This window comes from Canis lupus, chromosome 6, assembly GCF_003254725.2.
Source record: "Canis lupus dingo isolate Sandy chromosome 6, ASM325472v2, whole genome shotgun sequence".
In the NCBI taxonomy this organism is placed as follows: domain Eukaryota; kingdom Metazoa; phylum Chordata; class Mammalia; order Carnivora; family Canidae; genus Canis; species Canis lupus.
In genome coordinates this window covers 71,038,794-71,059,551 of record NC_064248.1, presented here as the reverse complement: position 1 = coordinate 71,059,551, position 20,758 = coordinate 71,038,794, and the positions used below count along the sequence as shown (strand labels likewise).

The window sequence follows — 20,758 nt, the reverse complement described above, 5'->3', positions numbered from 1 at the left end:
TATAAACAATGAATGAGCCAACCAAGAAATCAAAGAGGAAATCAAATAATATGTGGAGACAAATGAAGATAGAAAATACAATGGTCCAAAATTTGGAGGATGCAGCAAAAGCTGTTCTAAAAGGCAAATTTATAGGCATAGAGGCCTACCTCAAAAAGCAAGAAAAAAATCTCAAATAAGCAACCCAGCCTTACACATAAAGGAGCTAGAAAACAAATCACACCCAAAAGCAGTAGAAGGAAGGAAATAATAAAGATTAAAGCAGAAATAAATGAAACAGGAAGAAAAAGAAAACAAAACAATGGAACAGATCAGTGAAAGCAGGAGCTGGTTCTCTGAAAAGATTAACAAAATTGAAAACTTTAGCCAGACTCATCAAGAAAGACAGACACTTCTCAAAGAAATAGAATAATTCTTAGAAACCTATAAACTCCCAAAACTGAAACAGGGAGAAATCGAAAACTTCAACAGACCCATGGGGAATACAGCCAATAATATTGTCACTTTCTGAGATGACCGATCGTAACTACCCTTAACATGGTGAGCATATCCAAATGTATACAGTTGTCGAACCCCTATGCTGCACACACCTGCTGAAACATTATAAGTTGACATTATATATAATATTACGTGTTACATTACGTGTAAGATAACATTAGAAGTCAACCATGGGTCAGAATAAAATTTTTAAAGAAAAAACTTGTTGGCTAATATTATAAAGAATGTTAACGCTCTATGTTAAAGCAAACTGAAATGTGGAAGATACTAAGCTGCCAATAAAGCATACGATTCGACTTTGATATTAGTGACTGAGTAGACATGAAATGGAACAGCCCAGTACCGAATAAAATTTACAGAGTTATAAAGTCAAAGTCTTTTGTTTCCAACTTCTAGAATCAACCTACCAGTAGATCGTGGAAGGTTCTGTTCAAGTTGCAGAACTGAACTCCATAACCTATTTGGCTACGTAAAGCCTAAATATAGAAAGGGGAAGGGGAAATGAAAAGAAAGAGGGAGAGAAGGGCAATGGAATAGTATCCTCCTTTTATACAAAAAGGAGTCAAAACACTGACAAAAGTTGACGGAACAGGAAACAGAGGGCTTAGTTTACTATTTAAAGTCACAGAAGTAACCATTTGAAAATCTAAAGGTAATAACCTGACTATAAACAGAGAGGAGTTAGGGATCAGGGAAAGAGATAATATAAATGAATTAAATCTCTATTTTTCATAGCAGGCTGTCAGTGGATACTTATTTTTTTTTCCCCCAGTGGATATTCCTAACATTAACAAAGCACAAGGGAATAATCCTATTAAAGTCTTACAAAAAAAAAAAAAAAAAAAGTCCTACAAAAACAACAAGAGCCAAACCACCAGAAGAACGAAGACCAGTGTTACAGGCTGGATGTCTGTGTCTATCCGCGAATTCTTACGTTGAAATCTCCCCCTGCAATGGGATAGCACTGGGAGGTGGGACTTTTGGGAGGTGACTGGGTCATGAGAGTGGAGCCCTAGTGAACACACTCTCATTAGAGACCCCAGAGAGCTCTCTATCCCCTTGCTCCGTCTGAAGGTCTGCACACAGGGGAACGCCCGCACCCCCCCAGGAGCCCGAGCACACTGGCCCCCTGATGGTGGACTTCCAGTCCCCAGAACAGTAAGAAAGGAGTATCTGTCATTTCCAAGCCGCCCGGCCTATGGCACTCTGTTCTAGCACCCGAACTTACTAGGAGGGCCAGAGAGAAGAGGGGGTGCCTGTCCTAGGACAGGAGTCCTGGGAGCCCTGGGACAGGAGGCCACTGCTTTTCTTGCCCTTATAAGCTCTTCGTTAATGTCTGGCTTACTTTCACACGCACGTGATACTGATGCAGGTTTTAAAAGTTAAATCAAGGGACGCCTGGGTGGGCTCAGTGGTTGAGCATCTGCCTTCAGCTCAGGGTGTGTGATCCCAGGTCCGGGGATCCAGTCCCCCTATGGGGCTCCCCGCAGGGAGCCTGCTTCTCTCTGTGGGTCTTTCATAAATACATAAATAAAACCTTTTAAAAATAAAAATAAATAAGAGTTAAGTCAAGGAGTACATCTGGGTTTGTAGCATGTTCAAATTTGTGAGACCTCCTTGCCACGTCAGGAGAGGTTCTTCTGTAAAGGTGAGTTTTCTTGCTCGACTTAGATGCCAAATTGATGCAAAACTTAAATGGAAGGGTCTTGTCCTCTTAATCTTACCTGTTTTTGAAACTGAATGTCACACCAGGGGATGAGTATTTTACCTAATTTGGTAACTGCGCTGCATCTCTGTTCAAGCACCTCTATGAGCTGAACTTTTTAGTAGTAGCCAGAAGGTGGCATCAAAATCAATTGAGTGGAAACCCCAAAGCACAGGACCTTGCTCCAGCATCAGGAATACAACTTTCCTGAAACTCAATAGGCAGAGAAAGTTGATGACAGAGCACTCCGTTTACCTTTGTTTCCTTAGAGACAACCCCCCCGCCCCATGCTTCTCCTAGCGTCCTTTTGGCTAAGCATGGATATAAACAAACCACAAAAATGGCCAAACTCTACATTCCAAATATTATCCCACCATCTGTAAGCGTGGAACTTCTTAGTTATATGGAAGATCTTTGAGAATTGAGAATCTAAGGGTTGCTGTAAGTCCATCATGCTGCCAACAAGTACAAGTACTCTGTGACACGGCAACAACTGTTTTCTGGACTCTATTGTTCGGGGGGCCTAAATTAATTTACACATCCTGACATAGATGCATTTCATTTTACAACAGAAGTGTGCGTGTGTGTGTGTGTGTGTGTGTGTGTGTGTGTGTTAATTTAATGATTTTTTTTTACCAGTTAACGTTCAAGATTTTTAAGTCCGGTAAACATACAACATTTTATCATAGGACGGTACTGTAATTTAATTCGTCTCTATTTATAGCCATTTAGGCTGTTTCCCTTTTAGTACTACTATCTCATAGCACCCATAGCAATACAACATTAGGAAATTTTATTTAAATTTCCACTACAGAAGTTTCTAGGAGGAAAACTGCTGAATTACAAGGAATATGCAAATTTGGTAACTATTTCGCAGAAGCTCCTTTTAGACAATAGGCTTGAGCAATGGAAACTTGGTCAAGCAGAGAGAGGGGCCCAAAGGGACTCCAACCCCTGGCTAAATACAGACAGGCCCATTGGGGGACCCGCCTCAAAAGATCCGTAGGCCCTCTAATGGGCTAAGGCCCTCTAATGGGCTACTTAGCAACCGGCCACAGTTACCAAAGCAGGGGAAATTCCACACCGTCACACCTCCCTCACCTGCCCCCGTAAGGACCAGTCCCCACCCACTACCCTCCTTGCAGGTGGCCTCTCCTCTGCGGTCTGGCCTGCAGCTCCCTTGTGGTGTATTCAATAAACTTCTAACTCCGTTATTCTGCCTCCGGTGAATTCTTGCCACTGCCAGCACCCCTGGCTTCCACCAGATAGTCGCCCCACATTTGGGGGCCTCCATCCAATCAGGAGACACACCACATGTAAATGCCACAGTTTTGGTAAATATTATATTTCACTACCACAGTAGAAAATGATATGCTTTGCCCGCACCCCCCCCCCCCCGCCACTCTGATCAACACTGTAAAATTTTAAGGTTTTTGACAACCTAACAAGCAAAAAAAAAAAAAAAAAAAAAAAAAAAAGTATTAATTTGCATTTCTTTAACTATGAACAGTGTCTTGTATTATGGCCATTGGTATTTTCTGTTTGTGATTTTTGCCAACTTTGTTATTGAATTATTCTTTTCCTCTTTGAATTTTTTAACAGCAGTTCATATAATAAAGCTATCGACCCATTGTCAGATATAGACATTAAAAATATTTTTTTTCTGGATTGCTACTTTTAACTCTGTATACAGTGAGTTAAGTGGTAATATAGTAGCGATGTATTTTCAAATAAAGACTACTTTACCCCATAATTCTATAAATATAACCACGTTTTTTTCTGTTGATTTCTTATATATTTTATATACAAAATCTTCAATGTTTCAGTATTCATTTTGGTGTAAGGTAGGAGATAAATATCTTTTTTTTTTAAGATTTTATTTATTTATTCATGAGAGAGAGAAAGAGAGAGAGAGAGAGAGAGGCAGAGACAGAGGGAGAAGCAGGCTCCATTCAGGGAGCCCGATGCAGGACTCAATTCCGGATCTCCAGGATCAAGCCCTGGGCTGAAGGTGGTGCTAAATCGCTGAGCCACCCGGGCTACCCTAATTTTATTTTATATTCATGAATAGTATTTCAGTTAATTCAGTACCACTTAATAATTTATCTTTTTGCCATTGATGCAAAATCTCATCTTTATCACATTCCAAATTTATATTTATCATTGTATTTACTTCTTTCTGCCTCTTTCTATGATAGTTCCACACTGTTTAAGTGATTGAAATCTGATATTTTCATAGATATTTTCAATTACTATTAAAAACTCTAGCCATCATTTAAACTTCTTGTTAAATTTTCAAATTACTATACATTATAAGAATTAAAATAAGTGAAAAGTTTAAAATATAAATTATATATTATGTAATTGTTACATGATGATTATGGTATCAGAAATCAGTGGGGAAAAGAGCATATTATTCAACCAACTATTCTGAGGTAATTGCATCTGCAGTTGAAAAAAAAGTTTGAGAGACACCTGGGTGGGTCAGTGGTTGAGCATCTGCCTTCGGCTCAGGGTGTGATCCTGGGGTCCTAGAATCAAGTCCCACATCTCGTGGGCTTCTTGTGGGGAGTCTGCTTCTCCCTCTGCCTATGTCTCTGCCTTCTCTGTGTCTCTCATGAATAAATAAAATCTTTAAAAACAAAAGAGAAAAAAAGTTTGATTCCTACTTCAGTCCATATTCAAAGAAGGAATTCCAAGTAGATTAGAAATTTAAATATAAAAAAGAGAATCATAAAAATATTAGAGAAATACAGGTGAATGTTATTTTCAAGAGTAGGAAAGCAATTCTAATCATGACACAAAATCCAGAAAGTAGAAAGGAAAAAAAAAACAAAAAACAAAAAAACAGAATCACCTCTTGAAAATATCAACATAATTTTTAATGGCTCCATTACATTGGAGATATCATATTTACTATCATCCACATATTGAATATCTATATAGTTTCTGATATAATTATAAATAATATGCTTATGAACATATTTTCTGGTTACACTGGGATTGTCTTTGATCTTTATGTACTGAAATTTGTAGTATCCCATTTTTGTTGGAAATAAGTAGGTCATTGGCTTAGGTCTAGAAAAGTTATTGTTACAGAGGCTCTTTTAAAAATAGACTATTTTAAGAACTAGAGATTTAGACATTTGTATGATTTTCTTTTTTTACACCACCTGGTGCTTTCTTTGTCCTTCGTAGTATAAAAGTTTTGTGGGCAATGTCTAGGATTTTTCTGAGCTTAAAACAAGAATTACCACTCTCGATGAGGATTTAGTCCAGTCTCTAATAGACTACAAGGACCTTTTGTTGTAGGAGTTACTTGTCTGTCATAAACTCAATCTGTTTAAGGATTTGATCCTCACACACCCTACTGCCCAAAGTTCTAGTTTCTCTTGATCATTTGTAGCGATTCTACTCCATGAATTTTATTAACCTTTCCTGAATCTCTTTTTTTTCATTTGTATCTCTTGGATAAGCAGCTCCAAAGTTATGGGTGTGCAGCATTCTGAACACAACAAATGTTTGCACAAACACACTCACACACACACAGAAAATGTTCTGAGCCTTATGTTTTTGGTGGTAGTAAGGGCTGCCGTTTTGTCTTTTAACCATTCAATACCAGCTTTTATAGAAACTGAATTAGTTATGAAGAATCAGGAGATCTAGTAAAAACCCAGGTATGGCAAGAAATGGACCAGTGAGAAAGGAGAGGAAATTTTCTAAAAATATAGAATTCATGCTTTTGTTTTTTTAAGGTAAAGAAATAGAAAACTGGGATCCCTGGGTGGCGCAGCGGTTTGGCGCCTGCCTTTGGCCCAGGGCGCGATCCTGGAGACCCGGGATCGAATCCCACGTCGGGCTCCTGGTGCATGGAGCCTGCTTGTGTCTCTGCCTCTCTCTCTCTCTCACTGTGTGCCTATCATAAAAAAAAAAAAAAAAAAAAAAGAAATAGAAAACTTGCCTTCAGAAATTGGAGACTTTTGTTATGATTGATATTAGAAGGGAATTTGATAGAACATCCTCCCTTGTTTGTTCCAGCTAGTCAGAGTCATTGTCTACAGCAGCCAAGTAGGTTTGAAAAGCTTACCACTGACCGAGGACTTTCTGGGTGGCACACACTTTCAAAAGTGGAGTGATTTGTCAGTAGGCACCGTGGCAAGAACGATTCTAACTGCAGTGTTTAGCTTCTCAGAGCTCAGCCTTCCAAAAGCCATTTCATACAGCATTTTAAAATAGGACTTCTGATAAAAATCACTCGTCCAACTCATCCATTATGCGTATACTTTTATTAAGCAGAGTCTTCATGCATCCTAATAAAATGCTGCATAACAATGACAACTTGTCCTAAGTCATATAGTATGGAATCTCCCGATTCCTTATGAACGGTCTCTAGGAGAAAGGGCAGGGTAAGCCTCCTTTCTGAATTCCAATCTTCTTAGGAAGTCTAGTACAATTAATGTAAAAATGATGTTGTCACCAGCTAGACCCTAAGCCTGGCCATTATGGCTCACCTGCTTGTACCCACCAACATCCGCCCCACATATTCCTTAAGCTCTTCTTCCCAGCTTATCCCTTAACTCAGGCAAAGGAACTTATGGGCATAACATCCCATGATGGAGACTGAAACTACCCCTCAAGCAGTGATGACTGCCTGAGGAAGAGCGATGGTGGCCCAGACCACCCAAACCGAGTTTGAACTAAACCTCTGACCCACTTCAGATGGACCACAGAGTGATCTCTGGAGCGACCAACCTCATCATCTTTACCTCATTACACTACTTCAATCTCTGCCCATGATGGAGCAGAAGCCTCATTTACATAACCTACGACGCATGTTTCCTTAAGGTGCATGTGTGACATTATACGGACCTCTGCATGTCACGACAAGGCTTCTCTATCTAAAAATTCATCCTAACCTTAAATAAGAAGAACCCATGCAGCTTTGCTCAGGGAGTCACAACTTTAGAAGTTATTTCCTGTGATCCACTTATTTGGTGCAAATGAAGTTTCCTTTGTGTGACAACTCACCTGGTGTAGTTTCTACCTGTGACTCACCAAGGAGCGAGATCACGCTGGTTCAGTTACAGTTTCTAGGTTCCAGCTTAACAGTAAAACCAGACAAAGGAAAGGCAGCCATACTCACTCATTGGAGGTGCCCTTCTGGCCACAGAAGTGGCCCTTGCTGTCTGTAGGATAGGCCACTCTCCTGGGGTCTCCATGTATCCAGGCTACAAGAACAAGAAAGGACAAAAACGCTATCAGCAACAGCTGACTAACAGCAGTCTGATTTGAGAAATTAGAATGCACCACTGCAACACGCTAACCTCTCCCCTCAGTCACAGGAGATTATTGATTTTCTTCAAAGAGTAATTTCTTAATGAAAAGTAAAATAAAATATGGATGAATCAGTCAGAAAACACATTTCTCTTAATCTCTCAGGACTCATCTGGGTTGTAGCCAAAACCTGAGGTAATGCACTTAGAAAATGACATTTATTAGAATGTGAATTAGAGGGCACACTACAAATGCTTGGTTGGCTAGAAGTCACTTTTTTTCCTAGGGCTTAACACTAAATGACTTCATAGCAGAGCTAATAAATTTACAGTAAATATTATGATGTAATCCTTTGGGTTATATGTAAGTGAAAACCATTTACAAATTCAACCGAATGAAACTGTAATACCCTGGTCTAGGTATTAGTCCTTATTAGTCATAAGGACTAGGTCCTTATGACTTCATGTGACAGTATAAAAGGCAAACGTTAGCAACTTTAGGGGCAATAGATAATAAAGATTTGCTGTATATTTTGGGTGATAGCCTCAAAGCTTAGTATAAGTATCAAGTGTTCTCAAACTTTGCAAAAACTGAAGACTTGATTCTGTTTTCTTGGAAGATGCTGGGCTCTATCTGGTACAAACTCATCACCTTTATTTTCCAAGAATCATAAATTTGACAGGTAAAATACAGAATGACAGAAAAGAACATGCATTAGCTAAATACCACCCTCTAATTCTAACTGAATGTTTCTATTTTTTTCAGTTTGATTAGTATAGCTCCTAAAAAAATCTAGAAAATGCATTGGTCATCTAATAACGCTGTCTCTGCATATGGAAAACATAGCTCTTTGTCCTTTGCTTCCTTTAACATTTTCCCAGCTATCTCCTTACCCACATTTATTGGATTTGACAGTTCGTGTAATAATTCAATCACCCTTATGTACATGGCCTGTGTGACTCGGGAAGATAAAAAAAAAAAAATCAATTCTGAATAAGAATTTTAATATGGAAGAGAAATTTTTCTCAATAATTTTTCTCATCCATCCAAGCCTTTCCTTTTAGTATCTAAGTGCCCAGAAAAGTCTCCTTTGTCTCATTCTTTCTTCAATGTCATAGAGGCCAAATAGGTTTCATCTTCTAATACAGTCTTATAAAATCTGACTCATTCAGGCAGTCCTCTGCTGCCTTATCTTCTTGTCTTTATTTCCCAGAATAAAGAAAGTAGACTATAAAGAAAGCATTTAAATGTCAGCTAAGCAGTCAGTGGACAATGTCTCTGGATACCATTTTATTACATTCTGCTTTTATATTTATATCTTTTTCTAGTCACATTTTTGCTAAAACTAAAAGGTCCAATTTCACTTATTTTCTGAAATAGTGTTCTTTTAACTTTACCCTGAAATAGTTTATTCCCTTTCCATACAAATATTAATTTGGAAATGGCACCTGAGGAAGCATTTAGATTGCTAGGTTGGCTACTTAATATATTTATGATCCTGAGTACGTTATTTAATTGTTTCAGTTTGGGCTATTTTTTTAAATTTTTTATTTATTCAGAGAGAGAGGCAGAGACACAGGCAGAGGGAGAAGCAGGGTCACTTTGGGGAGCCTGATGCAAGACTCGATCCCAGGACCCCGGTATCATGACCTGAGCCAAAGGCAGACAATCACTGAGACACCGAAGTGCCCTGGCTTTCTAATTTGTTACTACAAAATGGGTATGATACCACCAAACCCCACATGAATGTTGAGAATATGAAAGAAGGTAATAAAGTAGAATGCCTAACATGGTGCTTAGCATGCAATATGGACTTGGTAATGTTAGATCCCATCTTATTTAGGTTTGCCCGACACCAAACCCTGAGACGAGGACTTTGCTATGGGTAGGTTACTTTAGGAGACAATTCTAGGAAGCTTAAGTGGGAGTGAAACAGGGAAGGAAGCAAGGCCAACAAAAGACATATTAACAAATGAGATACTGTTGGGGGCAGGGATGACCCCGTCCTGCTGGGGACCTTCTGAGGGAATCACACAGAACATGCTTGCTGGTGGGCACAGTGGAACAGTCTGCCGTAACTGTAAGCAAACTCAGGACTGAGGGGACATGGATCGGGACATTAGCAGAATTTGCTGTAGTTTTCTCTCCCTTTTTCATCAATCAATTAACCAAAGAATCTACTAAACAGCCACTATGTGTCCTGTACTAGAAGTCAATACCAGTATACTGGTAGACTTCTCAACTATGTGAAAAGGAGACAACAAAATTTGTAGAAGCAGGCGCCTGGCTGGCTCAGTTGGCTAAGCCACCAACTCTGGATTTCAGCTCAGGTCGTGATCTCAGGGTGCTGAGATTGAGGCTTGAGTCAGGGTCCATGCTCAATGGGGAGTCTGCTTGAGGTTCTCCTTCCCTCTGCTCCTCCCCTTGCTCGCTCGGTCGCTCTCAATTAAAAAAAAAAAAAATCTTTAAAATTTACAGAAGCCATAGAGAAAAGGTGAGACCTGACAAAGACTGAAAAATGACTAGGACTTGGACCAGGTAGCTAAGAGCAGGGTAGAAATTCTAGATTTCAGAAATTCTAGATTTCAGCTTCAGTGTGTTAATTACTCCCAATGTGTCAAGTTCTTTGCTAGATGTATTACATCCATTGTCTCATTGGAGTCTCACAATCATCCTATGAGGTAGATATTATTTTCACCCAAATTTTATAGATAAAAAAAACAAAAACAAAAACAAAACAAAACAAAAAAACAGCCTGAGCTCCAGTCAAGAGATGGGGGGAGGGACAGAGGGAAAGGGAGAGAGACAATCCTAGGACTGAGGCTTGGTTACATGTGACTTGAACCAAAAATCAAAAGTCAGATGCTGGGGCACCTGGTTGGCTCAGTTGGTTAAGTGTCTGCCTTCTGTTCAGGTCATGATCCCAGGGGAGCCTGCTTCTCCCTCTCCTCCCCACCCCCGTTCATGCTTTCTTTTCCACGCACTCTCTCTCAAATAAAATCTTAAAAAAAAAAATCAGATGCTTAACCTGCTGAGCCATCTAAGTGCCCCTCAGAGTTTTAGTCACTTCTCAAAATCACAGTTCTTCAGTGGCATAAACAGGGCTTGAACTTTGGCATGTTGCTGTGTGTAAAGCTCAAGCTTTAACCACTGGGCTAAAAAGCTGTAATGCTGCCTGCTAGAGGGTACATGAGGAATGAGCTTGTTAACAGTGGGAAACAACATGGATATTAGCTACCTGAGGATCAGCAGTATGTTGGACACATATGATAGGAAAAGGAGAGGACACAGGTAATTTTGATGCCTTTGTCATTTGAAACAAAAAATTTTGTACTTGGCAGGAGAGGGCAAGTATCTGGTTGGAAGGGATCTGGTGCCTGGGGACAAAGGAGAAAGAGTCAGATTTAATTGTCAAGGGAAGAATGCTCTTCCTTGGTTCTGTAGTTTTGAATTGTGGCAGGTGGCTGTGATTACAAAGTGGCTGCTACACCTCTCAGCAGACTCTGGCAGTTGTGTTGCAGACCACCTGTGCTTGAGCGAGAACACCAGATCTTGGAGCCGATAGCTGCGAGGGCCAGTTCAACCAAACCACCTCAGTCAAGGGTATCTCCTTTCCTTTACCTTCTCCATCAAGTCCCTATCTTGCCACACCTCCACTGGAGGAATGTGACAGGAAAGAAAAAAAAAAAAAAAAAAAGAAGAGGAGGAGGGAGATGTGCAGCAACAGCATTTTATCTGTTAATAAATCAAGGGACTAATCACGTTTTACTCCTTTTCTCAGAATTTCTCTTTTCATGGCACTTCCAGGAATGTACTGTCCATTATGGTGGCCATTAGCCATTTGTGTCCACCAAGCACTTTAATGTGGCTTACCTGAACTGAGACAGGTTATAAGTGCAAAATATACATCAGATTTTAAAGACAGTATGCAGGGAAAAAAAAAGATGTAAAAATTTCAATAATTTTTATATTGATCATACTTGATATAGCTATAGTTAAATAAAATATATTATTAAAATTAATTTTACTTGTCTCTTTATTATCTTAACTATGGCTACTGGAAAATTTGACATGACATGTGACTCACATTTCGTTCCTCCTGGATAGATCTGCTCTAGAATATTTCCCCACAAATGTCTAACACTTGTCATATAAGGTGATTAGTAGTGCCATAACCTCATAGATTTGTTGGGGGCACCTGGATGGCTCATTCAGTTATGTCCAACTCTATTTCAGTTCAGCTCATGATCTTGGGGTCATGAGATTGAGCTCCACATCAGGATCTGTCTTGGCAGGGAGCCTGTTCAAGATTCCTCTCTCTCCCTCTACCTCTCCCACTCTGGGGGCATAACTTCAGATCTGTGGGTCAGTCCTTCTCTAACCTCATCATACCTAATACATAATTTTTTTAAGATTTTATTTATTTATTCATGAGAGACACAGAGAGAGAGAGGCAGAGACACAGGCAGAAGGAGAAGTAGGCTCCATGCTGGGAACCAGACGTGGGACTCGATCCTGGTCTCCAGGATCACACCCTGGGCTGAAGGCGGTGTGAAACTGCTGGGCCACCGGGGCTGCCCTACATTCATTTTATAATAAATATTTTGCCATACTCCTTTTATAATCTTGAATACAGACAACATAACTTACCCATGTACATAATTTCTTTTAAAATATCAACATGTCCTCATGTAATATAAATAAGAGAAATAGTTTATAATTAAATGGTTTATAATTAAATGCATATCAATATGCAAATACAAGTGACTAAACCAGAAAGACCATAAATTAAGTCAGGTGTATGCACCTATAGAAAGAATCCATGAACGTAACAGCTATAACTGCAAGAAGATATAAGTGTATTATATAGGAAAAATAGTACAAGTGTGTTGTCAAGGATATGATTTTAAGTAAACAAATTTTAGTGAATACTAACAAAAAAGTACACTCTTCAAATTTCCTTGTTATTCATTGAAACCATGCAAAAATAACATTGGTCATTTTAAAACAGACTTTCTAGATTCAAATAATTAAAACTGAGTTGTCATCTACAGGAGTGGGACATGGAAAAGTCAGTCAGGAAGTGAGACAAGTCTTAGTTGTACAGAACTGTCCCAGATATTGCAAACATCTATCTTTCCTGGCTCCCATCCACTAAATGCCAGTAGTACTCCCCCTCAAACACTAGGACAACCAAAATGTCAACTCAAATTTTTTTTTTTGAAAGACTCCTTAGGCAGTGGTAATGCTTCAATTGAGATCCACTGATTTATATGTTCACTCACACTCTTAAAAATCTCAAGAAAATCATATATATATATATATATATATATATATATATATATATATGGGACAGGGACAGAGGCAGTGGATATGCTATTATGGAGTTCTTCCTTATAATTTAATGCCATTTACTTTTATTCAGCTAATTACCATCCATGGTGACTTTCAAATATGTTAATAAATTATATGCACCTTCTAGAGGTGGTACATAATTCCCCATCCCTTCAGTATGGACTAGACTTAATGACTTGCTTCTAAGGAATAGAATGTGGCAAATTACATTTGGGTGACTTCCAAAAGTAGGTCATAAAGGGCATTATAGCTTCTTTTTTGCCCTCCTTTCGATCACTTGCTCTAGGGCTGGAGATACTCAAAGTCCTATAGAAAACCCCACATAACTGTCAGCAGTTGGTGAGAACTGAAGCTTCTTGCCAACGTTCGTGTAAGTGAGCCTATCTTGAAGGTGGCTCCTCCACAGTCAAGCCTTCAGCTGACCATGGCTTTGGCTTAAATCTTGACTGCAACCTCATGAAGTCATGAACTCAGACCCAGAGCCACCTGGCTGAGCTGTTCCCAACTCTTAACCACAGAAACTGTGAAACAAAAAACATTTGTTGCCTTATGTTGTCAATTTTTGGAGTAATTTGCTGTGTAGCAATAAAGAACTAATTACTATATACAGCTTTTAAAAATATTTTATACACTTGAAGGATTCAGTTAAATCATCTTTCTCTTCTCTAATCTAAATATTAATAATTAAATCCTCTTTTCTATTTGTTATTCTCTTTAACTCACAGCTATAATTGCTAGGATTTTAGTAATTTCTGTTTCTTCACTCTAAGATTTAATACACAGAGTCCTCAACTTGATTTAGATATTCCCTAGAGCCTAACCAATTGTCAATTATCATCACTCTATCCATTTAGTCATTCATTCATTGGGCCTTACTTGTGGTAGGCACATAAAGAGTCTGAGGATATAGAGATGAACACATTCATATTTAGCATAATATTTCACAATACATTCTCCCTAAGGAAACTATATTTTATACTAATTGCCCAGTGCAAAGACACGATGGCTTCTGAAGAATGATAATGAATTATCTTTTAGCTTAACCAAGTCATGACCTTAATTTTATCTGCTCTTCAAGTTGTAGTTTCTCTACCAGAACAAATAAAAGTGGCCTCTACCACCTTGGATACAGCAGTTGATCTGACAAAAATTTTCCCCCTTTCCCAATAAGCAGAAAACACCAAGGGAATCTGCTTTCATCTGACAGAGATAGTACTGCATCCCCACCAGCTTCCTTCAAGGTCATATGACTTCCTAGCTCTTTGCCACCATTTAGTCTGCAGGGTTTTGACAATATCCTTACTCCACAGGAGACCACACAAATTCCTTATATTGATGGCATCCTGAAGATAAAATCTGGAGAATATCGGAAAGCATGTAATCTTGATGCCTCCAAAAGACTTATGTATGCTAATGGATGGGAAATAAATCTCAGGAAAATGCAAGAGTCTTCTAATACAGACCTGAGGAATCCAGTAGAGAGATCTCCTCCAAAGTGAAAGACAAGTTGCTGCAACTTGCATTCTCTGTTAAGAATGAGGCACAACTCGAATTGCCTGCCAGTTTTGAGCTCAGAGAAATAGAATGCTTTTCAAGGTAATCCAGACTACTGTATTAGATAGATCTGTAGGTCTACCAGCAGGTCTATTATGGCATAATGTCCTCAATGGTGCAAAAAGTATCTTTCAGAACAGGATGCTGTATAGGATCTATGGAAAATCCTTTTTAGAGAATCACAGCTGGTGGTCCCTAGGGTTTTGGAGAAAACTCATGTGGTTTCAAGCAAATAATTATTCTTTTGAGAAGTTGCTCCCGGACCCTGAATGATTACTCAAGGATATAAGAAGCCCATCATAAACTAAATGTTATCAGATTCATCAAGCCCAGCAGCACTCCATTATTGAGTAGAAGTGATCTATTCATACAGTGCTTGAAAAGGTCATGAAGGTACAAGAAAGTTACATAAAAAGATGGCTTACAATAATAGTGTGTTGATTCCTGAGGTGCTGTCTTAACATGTACCTATGGCTCACGAAAGGGGCCTTAGGATAGTTGACTGGGAAAGAAAAAGATTAAACTAGATTTATAGATGGCTAAACAGAATCTGTTGGCACGGGTCAGGGGAAATATTCCTGATTATCTACTTTGACTGGAAGAAGAGATGACCTGAATCATTTATTCATAAACAGAAGCCAACAATTTGGCCATGTTATCATGAACTTGAAAATAAAAACAAAAAAAGAAAAACATCAGACAATCAGTGGCAAGGAAGTTTGAGAAACAATTAGAAAGACTGAACTCCAAATGGACCTGGACTATGAAGATATTGATGTTTCATATGGTTACTTAGTAAAGACCCTTTTGCAGAGGTATCTCTCGATGATTCAATGTTAAGGCACTCAAATGATTTTGTGAAAAAGTAATCATGACCACAGGGATGAAGGTTAGGTGGGAATTTTGATAACATGGAGTTTTATTCACAAAGGTTGGCTTGGCTCCTACTAATGCTTATGTGACAAATTTGCCAGCAATGGATAACCCAACTCTGAATCAGCCAGCCTTATGGAATAGTGGAATACCCCACAGAAGATCCATTTAAAGTACTACTTAGGAAGTAATACCTTTCAAGGTTGGGTTGTTATTTTTTTTTTTTTTTTTTTTAGAATACAGCAAGATTCTAGCAGGAAACACATGTTATACGCACACAAAAACTGTAGGGAGTTCAGGAAATATTTATAAAAGTATAGGTAGGGTTATGGTAAACAAGAGCTGATGCAGAACCCAGAGGCTAGCAACAATTGGGAGCTGTTTTCACCTCCATGACTAAAGTGGCAAAGGGGCAAGAGTTTACCCAAATCCAGAAAGAGAAGCCAAATGGAAAAAGCTAACTGATAAGACTTGAAGCCTTAGAGAGAGTGGTATAGCTAACCTGAGGGGACTCACCAGCAAGAGAGCCAGAAGAATACATTTTGCAAACTCACTCTCCCACCTTCCCATCTATCATTGATACCTCCCACTGGCCAAGCCATACTGCAAGAGCCTGTTGATGTAATCCCTATAAGGTTATAGGCTAGTTTCTTAGGGGACAGAGCAGAGTGAAGAGCAAGTAGAGAAGGAACCCAGAAGAGAGAAAGAAAAATACCCAGCCTGTATTCTTAACAAGTGACCAACCTATCCAAATGTCTCTTCAACAAGACATTTAAGATTTCATTAAAAACAAAAAAGTAAACAGAATAACCAGAGGCATAAGATTTCAGATCCTCTTGTCAGAATTTACTGCCACACAGGGCAGCAAAAGAGCAGAAAGACATACCATCTGAATTTCAGAGTCTGAAATGGGAGGAGTGGGGGTAGGAAGTAAAAGAGGAAAAATGCATACTTTTAAGAAAGATTTGTCAAAAAAATAGACAAAGAATTGAAAGAAAATGGAAAAACCACCAAATATCCAAGAAAATAACCTTTTCACATCTTTGTTGTTTTCTTTATGAGCAAGACTGACTCTGTGCTGCTTCCTTTACTTTTTCTAGTTATTCTAGACAACGTTGGTCTATCACTATTCATAACCTGTTTAAGGTTTTTATTCATATTGGAAAATGGATTTTTTAAGGTAAAGAAGTAGTTGGAAATGAGGACAGAAATTTATTCATTCTTTTCTTCATTCATTCTATAAATATTTTTGAATGTCTACTATGTGTCAGCACTATGCTAGACCCCAGGTAGATAAGGGCCCTTGTTCTTCCAGAGCCTAGAGTCTAAGGGGGGGGGGGATATCTTGATGAATAAATTGCACAAACAAACATGAAATTTCAATTCTGATAAGCATTGCAAAAGGGGTAAAAATGATACAGAGAGGGATTCACAGACGTCAATGACCAAATGAGAGAGGCCAGGGAGGAGGTCTGTGAAGAAGTAATGCAGGAGCTGAGACCAAAGGAAAAAAAAAAAAAAAAAAAAATGAATGGAGGGACAAGACAATGAGGCTTCCATCAAATGGACACATGGACAAAGGCCTCGTGAGGGGTGGGGCATGATGGGTTCTGGGAAGGAAAAGGAAAGCAGTGTGGTGCATACATAGGCTGACTCATGGTTCCAGATGCAGAGAGACAGATTCTTATTCTCTATAACGAACTACAGAGAGATGGTTTTAGCATAACACGGTTGTCGGTGCCAGCATACAATCCACAGCAGAGGCTCTGTTCTCTTCCTCTTCAAATTTTCCTAGAAAAACTCAAGGTCACCACATATTCGGTGTTACTCATCTTGGTGTTTCCTTGCTTAATTGTAGTTCCATAATTGGCAACATCCCCTTACTTTATATGAAGAGCTCTCATCATTCTGGAAAACTGACGTAATTTATTACATCTAAAAATGCTACATGCAATATTAATGGATATTTACTAATAAGTACATCTCTTTTAAAAGATCCATCAAATCATTTGAAGTCTTCCTGGCCAAAAAAAAATCCCAAAGAATGAGATACTGTCTGACATTTTATTTACTCTATAGGACAAGCACTAACTGAAGGGGGGAAAAAAACAAGCCTATATTAATAGGTATCTGTTGGCATAAAAATGTGTCCCTGTCTTTAGTGGGTACTTAGAGGTTACTTTTGCAAACAACCACTGAATGTAAACAATGACACTGCAGTGAACACATACTCAGTCTCACAGGGTTAAGACTGAAGCTATTAGATTATTCATGGTTTTTGGTTGCAAAAGAATACCCAATTTCCACTGACTTCTCTGGCGCTTGCTGTTTTAAGCCCAACTCTGTGTAAGTGAAATTAGGAGGAGAAGAGGAGAGAGAGAGAGAGAGAGAGAGAGAGAGAGAGAGAAAAGCTTTAGGAGAATATCATGGGGTTCTGGTCTGCACCCTCCTTTAGTAACCTTTATTACTTAAAGAATCCTTATCTTCTTCATTAAATAGAGTCAGTGTAGTATGGTGGTTAAGAGCATAGCCTCTAGAATTAAAGTGTCTAGGTTGCATTGGTGAATAAAACTAAATGACATCAACACAAATCTAGATCAATTATCTATTCCCCTTAATTTTCTGTTTTGGAAGTAACTTTAAAAGACCACTTTAAGCAAAGCTGGTATATTCGTGTGTGTGTGTGTGTGTGTGTGTGTGTGTGTGTGTGTGTGTAAGTAAGAGAAAGAAAAGTTATTTGTAAAACACTCCTATTTGGGCCATTCATAGCAGATAAGCAAAGACTGGTAAGAGATGGGTAAAAAAAAAAAAAAAAAAAAAAAAAAAAAAAAAAAAAAAAAAACTTTGGGCAAATTATCCTTTCGCTCCTATCAAGGAAATGTAGATTACTGAAGTACCAGGAGCAAGCATTATTATCTAGTATTATCTCGCATTTTCAACATTTGCAAAGCATGTTCCTGTTGTGCTCTAGGGTTGAGTCAGAAGTTGCAGCCATTAAAAAGCCCTCTGTCAAGGAGAAAATGTGATTAGACCAACTGCTTGCACTGACACTTAAAAATTAACTGCAAATCTGTTTGGGGCAGCTAAGGCATTCCCTAAACACTTGCTAGTTGGGAATGTTGGCTTTCAAATCATTATTTTGTATCCCTTAAAGGTACATTTTAACTGTTTTAATATGTGGGAAACAGGCCTGCCAAATTGTGCTTATGGCTTTTTAACACAAGCAATTTACAAATGCAATGAAGCAGATAATAGGACACATGATACCGAATTTGAAAATCTGTGTTGATGACACTTCTGCTGTAGAAACATTTTTGGAAGCAGCCCCACATCCAGTTGCCTGGATAAGAAAAATGTTGTTTATCATTTCACAGGTGGCCTCTTCTACCCAATGGCGAGCTTAGGGTCATGTCCTTGAGTACAAATCAGTCTCTCTCGTGCTAACAATATTCTACGTAAAAAGATCTGGAATACATGCAATCAGCAAAATATAACAAACAGAAAAAAAAAAATCTCATTCAACACTAAAAAATTCTGTTCAAGCAACAGTTAAAACTAAGGGCTATCTTTCTTAAAATGAAGACTTCCAAAACAAGAGGAAGCGTAGGTATCTAATTTATAAATGCTTCTATATTTGTAAGGAATGAAAAGGTGACATTTAATATTGGGTTTGGTTAATTTAAATATAATAAGTTTTTCATTAAGAAAAGCTTACTTGATTCTGGGGAAAAGTATGGGGAGGACCCTAAGCTCGCCTTGTTCCACGGATATTACTAGATAATATCCACATCAGTGTAAACACCCAGAAAACAACCCAAAGATTGGAAGAATAGACTCTCCATAGCTACATACAGAGAAAAGCCCCCCCCTCCCCAGAGCGTAGGGAGGGTGGAAATGCAGTCAGGAGCTAAAAGACCCACAGGACTGTCCATGGGAGAGAAGGATGTCACAGGCACAGGGAGGGGAGAGAAACAGAACCTTGCACACCAGGCTCCTGGAATACAGATACCCATAATATTTGGCTTTGAAAACCAAAGGGGACTAACTTTGGAAGTCCTAATAAACATGGGGCTTAACATCTGGAACTTTAAAATCAGCAGCTTGGCTCTAGGAGAGCTGGAGGGCCACAAAACACAGAGTCCCCACCCTTAAAGAGATAGCACAAATAACAGCCCCACTGAGACAACATAGTAGCAGTTTTTTTTAAATTTTTAAGTAATGTTTACACCCAACATGGGATTTGAAAAATCCCTGAGCCAGAGCCAGGTGCCCCTAGAAGCAGCACTTTTTTAAAAAATGCCTGGGATATAGGGGGTGGACATGTATTTGCTACTCTCAGACCCTGTGGGCAGGAATCCTTGAGAGACTTCGAGAGTGAAAGAGCTGGCAGGTGCCATTTCCTTCCTCCACTCCCTACCTAAATACGCAGACACCTACAGGAACCAGTGCAACCTGAACACTTTCCACCTAGCTTGATACGGTGTGCGTGCTCCCTGTGGGCTTCTGTAGACCTGCCCCCTCCATCCCTATCAGCCTCAGCAGAAATTCTCCCAGGCAGCTGCCGGTGCACTCCGAAGTGGACCAGTGAGGACACTGCTGCCACCACACGCACGCCCACACATTCCCCCATGCACCTGTGCTTTCCAACATACCCTTGGCCGGAGAATACCTAAGGCAGTGCCACAAGCCTGGCACAGTCCTAACAGGGACCAGTACAACTCCGAAGTGACTCCTAACCCAGGAAGAGGGAAAGATAACCACGTGCACCAGACTGACTGGAACCCCAGTAAGGTGCTGGGGGCAGACATCTGATCTGACTGCAGCCCTACCCACCAATAAAAACTGCTCAGAGGACAACACAAGGAAAGCACACTGAAGTTGGGTGCCACCTTAGCTCTGGCAAACAGCTGGTCTGACTCAACTCAGGCACAAGGTGATCCCAGAATGGCCTATTAACCACACAGGTACTAAATGCTGCTCACAACAAAGAGACACTGCAGACAAGTCACATAAAGGTAAATGCAGCTCAGCTACAATAGAAGAGTGTATGCAACACACATAGGAGACAACCCTGAAGCACCAGGTTCTGGTGAACAGGGAACATCACACTGCAAGGGACTACAGAACCTCTTCTTCAAAAGCCCATGGCTTTCAAGAGCATGAAACATAGCTGACTTTCTAATACCTAGAAAGAGACACAGAGTTACATAAAATGAGTAGAATCTGTCCAAACAAAACAGCAGGACAAAATCACAACCAGAGAGCTAAATGTAAGGAGATAGTTAGTCTATATGTCTGATAAAGAATTTAAAATAAGGGTCACAAAAATACTCAGTGGACTTAAGAGTGGAGGACCTCAATGAGACCCTCAACTCAGACAGAAAACAAAGAATCAATCAGATGAAGAAACAATAGCCAAAATTAAAAATACACCAGATAGAATAAATAGTAGACTAGAGAAAACAGAGAAATGGATCAGTGACCTGGAGGACAGAGTAA

At 39.3% G+C, this 20,758-nt stretch overlaps 1 protein-coding gene across 7 annotated transcripts in view; it reads right to left on the bottom strand.

Moving 5' to 3' along the window:
- SLC44A5 (solute carrier family 44 member 5) overlaps nucleotides 1-20,758 on the bottom strand; it is a 350,897-nt gene that overhangs the window by 69,497 nt on the left and 260,642 nt on the right. For all 7 annotated transcript variants that reach the window (XR_003124439.2, XM_049111784.1, XM_025417965.3 and 4 more), the window contains one exon: nucleotides 7,347-7,431. Coding sequence is in view for 6 of the 7 variants with exons in the window: in XM_049111784.1 (XP_048967741.1) it covers nucleotides 7,347-7,431 (85 nt within the window). In the remaining variant the exon portion in view is untranslated. The remainder of the gene's footprint in view (nucleotides 1-7,346; nucleotides 7,432-20,758) is intronic.